This window comes from Electrona antarctica, assembly GCF_951216825.1.
Source record: "Electrona antarctica genome assembly, chromosome: 1".
NCBI lineage: Eukaryota > Metazoa > Chordata > Actinopteri > Myctophiformes > Myctophidae > Electrona > Electrona antarctica.
Window position 1 is genome coordinate 61,991,120 of NC_136806.1, and position 7,128 is coordinate 61,998,247.

Sequence of the window (7,128 nt, forward strand, 5' to 3'; positions counted from 1 at the left end):
ATGTCAATGTCGCCGCTGTGTGAGGTGGTATTTACATGACTATTATCTCCACTTTATGGCTTCGCAGTCACCTCGTAGCGATCCTTATCTCATATAACACTGATGTAATTTGCTGAAGAACAAATTTCCAACCACTTCCATTCCATGCAGCCCCAAAGCTTCACATTAACATTCATGCCTGACATTTTTATTTACCATAAAACACATATTTTTTATTTTTCTGATAAAGTATTGCGTTGCGACACGTGTTACTCTAGGATTTGTATTTTTTACTGGTGCTTTATTTGGTCTTTTTTTTTATCTGTAAAGGAGAGGCACAAAAATATAGAAAGGAAAAACATATATTATTTGCATTGTTTTGTGGGTCCTGTGGGTGCATGTGCACTGACTATCCATGTGTTTCAGCCGTTAGTCTGAAGGGGGAAAATAGGAATAATAATAGTTATAATTATAATAATAATAATAATAATAAATTATAATAAAATAATAAGCATTGTAACAACAACAATAATAGCCAATATTATTATTACATAAACTTGTAAATGTCCCAATTCGTGGGAAAAGTCTATACGCAGGCCATGGGAACGGCAGGTGAATGAGTCGCTCTGTTTAACAGTCTCTTTGAAGTGCAGCTATGCAACAACGTCTCCTATTCGTCAATAGGAGACGACCATTAATGTCCTCGTTGGGGCATTTTCACAGTGAAATGTTAGCGACGAGACAACCTGTCACTCAAAGAGAACACAACCGTATAAATATCCTCCGTCTTCACAGTCAGACATTCAGTAGCCTCTCCATCTCACGGAACACACACACACACAGACACACACCTTGGATATTATTAACAAAGAGACATCGCTTTTTTGGGGGGATATTTGGACTATATAGGACAGCCAGCTATACCATGGAACTAAATCTTCACTTCATCATGATCATGTCCATGTTCTGTCAAGTTCACGTTGCAGCATCTTGGTAAGACACACTTCTTCTCACTTTTAAAGTATTCCGTTTTCTTTCTTTTTTTTGCGTGATTTAAAAAAAAGAAATAATGTGATGTCTGGTGATAAGCTATAGCCTATACTTTACTTACCATGTCTCTTCCTTTCTACAGGTCGGTAAATAACTTCCTCATGACCGGACCCAAGGCCTTCCTAACGTATGCCAGCAGTGTGCAGGTGGGCGCGCAGAACGGAATGCAGGAGTGTAAACATCAGTTCTCATGGGACAGGTGGAACTGTCCGGAAAGTGCGCTCCAGTTATCAACACACAACGGTCTCCGCAGTGGTGAGGAAACGCACATTTCGCTTGTTTCATTCATTATAGCCTATACTTTTAGTTGTGCCAATGCTGTATATATGTAACGCGGCGCCTATATGCAATTACGCATGGTTACGCACATAGATTGGACTTTACAAAGGCGTAATGATGGTACAACATTTGATAGCAAAATAATATTATTACACATGAATAACATATTTTCTTTCCAATTCAATTTAGCCACAAGAGAGACGTCTTTTGTCCACGCTATCAGCGCTGCGGGAGTGATGTACACGCTGACCAAGAACTGCAGCATGGGAGACTTCGACAACTGTGGCTGCGATGACTCCAAAATTGGACAAAATGGTACGTTGGCGTATAGATCAAAAGGAAAGAAAAACTGTCTGGGGGCGACAATTCTGTATCTTAACATGACATGAGAAGCAGGCCTATGTATATTATAACTCAGACCTTTTGATTCTGCAGGTGGCAAAGGGTGGATATGGGGCGGATGCAGTGACAATGCTGCGTTCGGCGAGAAGATCTCCAAACAGTTTGTGGACGCGCTGGAAAATGGACATGATTCGCGTGCAGCCATCAACCGGCACAACAACGAAGCTGGCAGATTGGTATGTGGTGCTTCATTATCTTTTGAATAATCAAACATGTGTTTACTTCATCATGTCAAGTATTATGTACAGTGCACTAGATAGTGTAAGTTGCCTGACACATATCTCCCGTTTGTCTCCCGACAGGCCATCAAATCTACCATGAGGAAAGCCTGCAAGTGCCACGGAGTATCCGGGAGCTGCAGCCTCCAGACCTGCTGGATGCAGCTGGGGGACTTCAGGGACGTGGGGAACTTCCTCAAGGTGAAGTACGACCAGGCGAGGACGCTGGACATGGACAAGAGGCGAATGAGGGACGGGAACAGCGCCGACAACCGCGGCGCCATCGCCAACGCGTTCAGCAGCGTCCCCAAGACGGAGCTCATCTACCTGGAGGACTCTCCCGACTACTGCGCCAAGAACCAGAGCCTGGGCTACCACGGCACGGAGGGCCGCGAGTGTCTCCGCGGGGGAGCAGGAGGAGGCAAGAACAACGGCTCCCAGTGGGAGCGACAGAGCTGCCGCCGGCTGTGCCACGACTGCGGCCTCAAGGTGGAGGAGAAGCGCGTCGAGGTGGTCAGCAGCTGCAAGTGTAAATTCCACTGGTGCTGTACGGTCAAGTGCGAGAGGTGCACGCAGGTCGTCACCAAATATTATTGCGCGCGCCGGGAAAGCGGAGCTGCGCGCAAAATGAAGCCGAGCGGACGAAGGCCGCACAATAAAACCAAACGGAGGCACCGTGCGCGCACCGAGCGCAAGCAGTGAGTGACGCTCGCGCTCTGTAAAGACTATTATGTGAATGTCTCCGCAATCAATACATTATACGAGTCTGCCTCATCCTGGACTCGCAGCAACTGACAGCCTTTCATTAATTAAGACTTTTAATGCACTTTATATAACTTGGAGAGATAGACTATATATATATATATCTCCAAACTGCATGACAACCTGTATATTCATTTCCCACGGATTGACCCTCCCTTGTATTGTGTGTCACTTGTTTGTTGTCGTCTCGTTCGATGTTGTGTGCGACGTTTTGTGTCGGATGTATTTTTGCATGATAAAACAAACCTTAATAAATATTTTAATAGTAGCAGCTCGCCCTGTCTCATTTGTAAACGTGAACGTGCCATGTGGATTCGTCAGCTCTTTGAAATTGCATGTGACGCTGTCATTTTGTATATTGGTTGTGGTTGTGGTTCCACAGGCTCTGCGGGAATCCCGGGGTGAAGTGATTCATCGTGGGCCGTGGTGTGGTGGTGGTGTCACATGTGAGCCAGCGGGTGGAAAATAAACTGTCTTTAAACGTGTCACCCTTTGAAGTGCGCAATAGGCGTTTCCTAAATCCATCGCCCAATCAGCTATGGGATCACGGAAACAAAGCGTGGTTCCTCGTTCAAATAAAGGAGCAGGTTTGTGATACAACCACACCACACCACATAGGCCTATACCATCAACCAGAGCTCCTCTGTGCGGCCAACAACGCAGACTCAAAAATGTCTATTTCTATATTTTTGCTCGTAGCACTTTTTCACCACAACGGCTGTCTGGCAAACGCTTGGTAAGTCTTTATTTATTTATTGTATAGTTCGTCTGTGGACACTGGATTCGCAGTTATGTGGCCTATATACATGTGTCCTTATAATTTGTTTCTCTCAATTTTAAATTGCCTGTTGTGTGTCTTTTCACCATTTCAGGGCTGCAAACAACTTTCTTATGACAGGACCCAAGGCCTATTTGACTTATACGAGCAGCGTGCAGGTGGGCGCGCAGGCCGGCATGGAAGAGTGCAAACACCAGTTCGCTTGGGAACGGTGGAACTGTCCGGAGAGCGCGATCCAACTGAAAGGACTGAGAAGTGGTACGTTTCCAAAAAATAACAAGACACATTATTTGGTGTAATTTATACCAATATGGGAGTTATTATTTCTGTTCACAGTGTTATAATACACGTATGACTATACAGACAAATCAACCTTTAGTTTTATTTTTGTTTTTTCCTTTTACGCACGCGTAAAATTGCTAGATAATTGCTAAGAATACAATTATATTTTCATTGCACTTCTTTTAAACAAAGTGCTTGAACAATCAAAACGGTATAGAGACAGCAAAATAACAACGATTCTTGCTTCTTTTCCCTCAGCCACGAGAGAGACATCTTTCGTGCACGCCATCAGCGCAGCAGGTGTCATGTACACACTGACCAGGAACTGCAGCATGGGGGACCTGGACAATTGCGGCTGTGATGTCTCCAAGAACGGCAAAATCGGTGAGCGCACATATATATATATGCCTATATTTATTGAACGTGTTTATTATGGTATAGCCTCTTTAGGTATGTATACGTTTCCGAGGTTAAGTGAGATGATTCTTTGCCTGCAGGGGGGACTGGTTGGCTGTGGGGCGGCTGCAGTGACAACGCTGAATTCGGGGAGACGATATCCAAGCAATACGTGGATGCTTTGGAAACCGGCCAGGACTCCCGAGCAGCGATCAACCTGCACAATAACGGGGCCGGACGGCTGGTGAGTCCTACACCGAACGTTTTTACGCAGCACGTCCAATTACAGTGCATGGTCACCTATATTAATATAGCCATAAACCATATTTTTTAAAATATTTTATGCTTCTACAGTATAGTCTACCTCACTATTTCAGAGGTAAATTAAATATTAGGCTACTTTATACTTTGTATTGATTTATTGTGCCCATACAAAACTTGAAGTGATCAATTATTAGCCTTGTGTATATTGTTGGTTATGCCTTAGTATAACCTTATATGCAATATCAGCCCACCTTTATCAGCTGCAACATAAGTGAGGAATATTAATGCAATAGGCATATATTGCATTAATATAGGCAAATCAACTTCACATTTATGGTATATGCGCCCATGTTGATTTAGTCCAGCAAAATATGGAACAAGCCGTACAGAATATTTGTGTTTTTTCTACATTTAGCCTATAGCATATAGGCCATACTTGTTCTTCCACCAGTGACTAATGAACATTGTGCTTGATTTCCCAACCTATAGGCTGTGAAGGCCACGATGAAGCGCGTCTGCCGCTGCCACGGCATGTCGGAGAGCTGCAGCGTCAAGACCTGCTGGATGCAGGTGTCCGACTTCAGGGACATCGGCGACTACCTGAAGCTCAAGCACGAGCAGGCGCGCCGGCTGAAGATGGACATGAAGAAGCAGACGCGCTCCGGCAACAGCGCCGACAGCATGAGCCGCGGCGCCATCGCGGACGCCTTCGGCGGCGTCGCCAGCGCGGAGCTGCTCTACCTGGAGGACTCTCCCGACTACTGCAGCCGGAACGCCAGCCTGGGCCTCCACGGGACCGAGGGCCGCGAGTGTCTCCAGAGTACTGGAGGAGAGGACGGAGAGGACGGCGACGCGGCGACGCACCGGGAGAAGCGCAGCTGCCGCCGGCTGTGCCACGACTGCGGCCTGCGCGTGGAGCAGAGGCTCGCGAAGGTGGTCAGCAGCTGCAACTGCAAGTTCCACTGGTGCTGCACGGTGAAGTGCGAGGACTGCGCCCAGGTCCGAGTCAAGCACTTCTGCGCCAAGAGAGACGCCGGACACGTCTATAGGAGACCGAGACACCACCGCGGACACAGACGCGCTAAAGCTTCTTCCATTAATGAAAGCTGATTTGAAAAATCACGCATATTCCAATCCAATGTGGGCCTGTACTTGCACTTTTTATATGGTTCTTGATGTTTAAGAAAAAGGTATGACCATAATCTATATTTATGTACTCTTGTACACTTTATTTCTTTTTTTTCAATAAAATGCAATATAACGTCGTTTGTCTGGATATACGATTATTTCCAAAAATCACAATTTATTTTTATGCTGTGGTTTAGAGTCCATCACAAGAATGAGTGGATACACAAAATGATTATTTCCTAAATTCACAATTTATTGTATATGCTGTGGCTTAGCTATAGTTGCATCACAATAACGAATGAGGTGCTGAATACACTTAAATGAGGGATTACATGCAGGGTAACATGGCGCAATTCACACCTCAACAAGTTGCTGATCCACGCAGTGGATCTGCGGCACTTTGAAGATGACATGCGTTGGTCGGTTCCACGACAAGCGAGCCTTTGAAGGATATAAACTGGGTGTGTGTTTCGTCCGCAAATGAGGCATTTGGCATGTTAATCCGGGGCATCATCGTCCACACCCCCATAGCTCAGGCCCATGAGATCAACGCAAACACGCATTACAATAAAATCAAAGCACATGCGGCAGGGGAAACCAAGATGACTGTCTGTCAAACCAGTGTTTCGTGTTGAGGCGGCGACACACATAAATATATGCCGCTTGCCGAGCTGTATTTCAAGATAAAACGCAAAACGACACAGTCATAATAATATCAGTCCAGTCGAATATCTGATTAGGCCTATATATACTACATTGACTATTCATATTTCATTTTGCTGCAGGACCTTGCGAATCACTGGCGTACAGGACTTGCATAGCAAATATGTTCCTTTTCCTTTTTTATGTATATATTATTTCATTTATTTGACATTAGCCCTGAAACATGACTGTCAGCGCCATGTTGAACATATGGCTATAATGTTCCATTATATTGTGTGTTGCTCATCAACAAGTGGGAGTAAAGGCCTATAGGATCATGGATGACACCCATCACTCATGTAGGCCACCTCCTCTCTGTCCACCCCCCCCGCCCCCCCCCTGGGCCGCATTCTCCCCAAAAAATATCCCTCTCTGCTGGACATGTCATAAATCTGCCACATGTGTCTCGGCCGAATGAGTGATGATGCGTGGACCTTTACGTTACGCAGGGGGTCCATCATGCATTTCATGGTGCCCGAGGGAGAGGAGCGTGGGCCGGGTTTACCCTGACTATAGGAGCGAGGAGGAGGAATCCCGCATCTCCCGCGTGGCCTGGAGGGATGTTGCGCTTATTTCTTCTAATGCTCTAAACTAGACTTCTTGTAAATTAAGTAATGCAGATGTTTAACAATAATTTAACTTTTGAGGGTGTAAAATAGAAACCAAATAGGCTATGGTCCATTTGGTTTCATTTTACACTCTCAATTGGTTAAAGATAGGGCGTTAAATTATCTAATAAGGGTCCATTTGGTTATACCAACTCTCCATCATTTAGCTGCATGGGACCACCTGGAACCCCCTCAAGGACCACTGACGGTCCACGGACCACTGGTTGAAAAGCCACTGTGGTTTTCTGGCACCACTGAAATACCTGTTTTAGTCTAATTT

At 45.4% G+C, this 7,128-nt stretch overlaps 2 protein-coding genes across 2 annotated transcripts; both read left to right on the forward strand.

Moving 5' to 3' along the window:
- Positions 1-1,091: 1,091 nt before the first annotated feature.
- On the forward strand, positions 1,092-5,520 carry LOC306920771 (protein Wnt-8-like; the record flags this gene model as incomplete). Its single annotated transcript, XM_079497647.1, has 4 exons — positions 1,092-1,284; positions 4,009-4,134; positions 4,248-4,390; positions 4,900-5,520. The coding sequence occupies 4 exons, from the start codon at positions 1,092-1,094 to the stop codon at positions 5,518-5,520; spliced, it is 1,083 nt and encodes a 360-aa protein (XP_079353773.1).
- Positions 1,535-2,630, forward strand: LOC306927148 (protein Wnt-8a-like; the record flags this gene model as incomplete). The annotated part of the gene is made up of 3 exons (XM_079506824.1): positions 1,535-1,623; positions 1,744-1,886; positions 2,013-2,630. The coding sequence occupies exons 1-3, from the start codon at positions 1,545-1,547 to the stop codon at positions 2,628-2,630; spliced, it is 840 nt and encodes a 279-aa protein (XP_079362950.1). The 5' UTR covers positions 1,535-1,544.
- Positions 5,521-7,128: the final 1,608 nt, after the last annotated feature.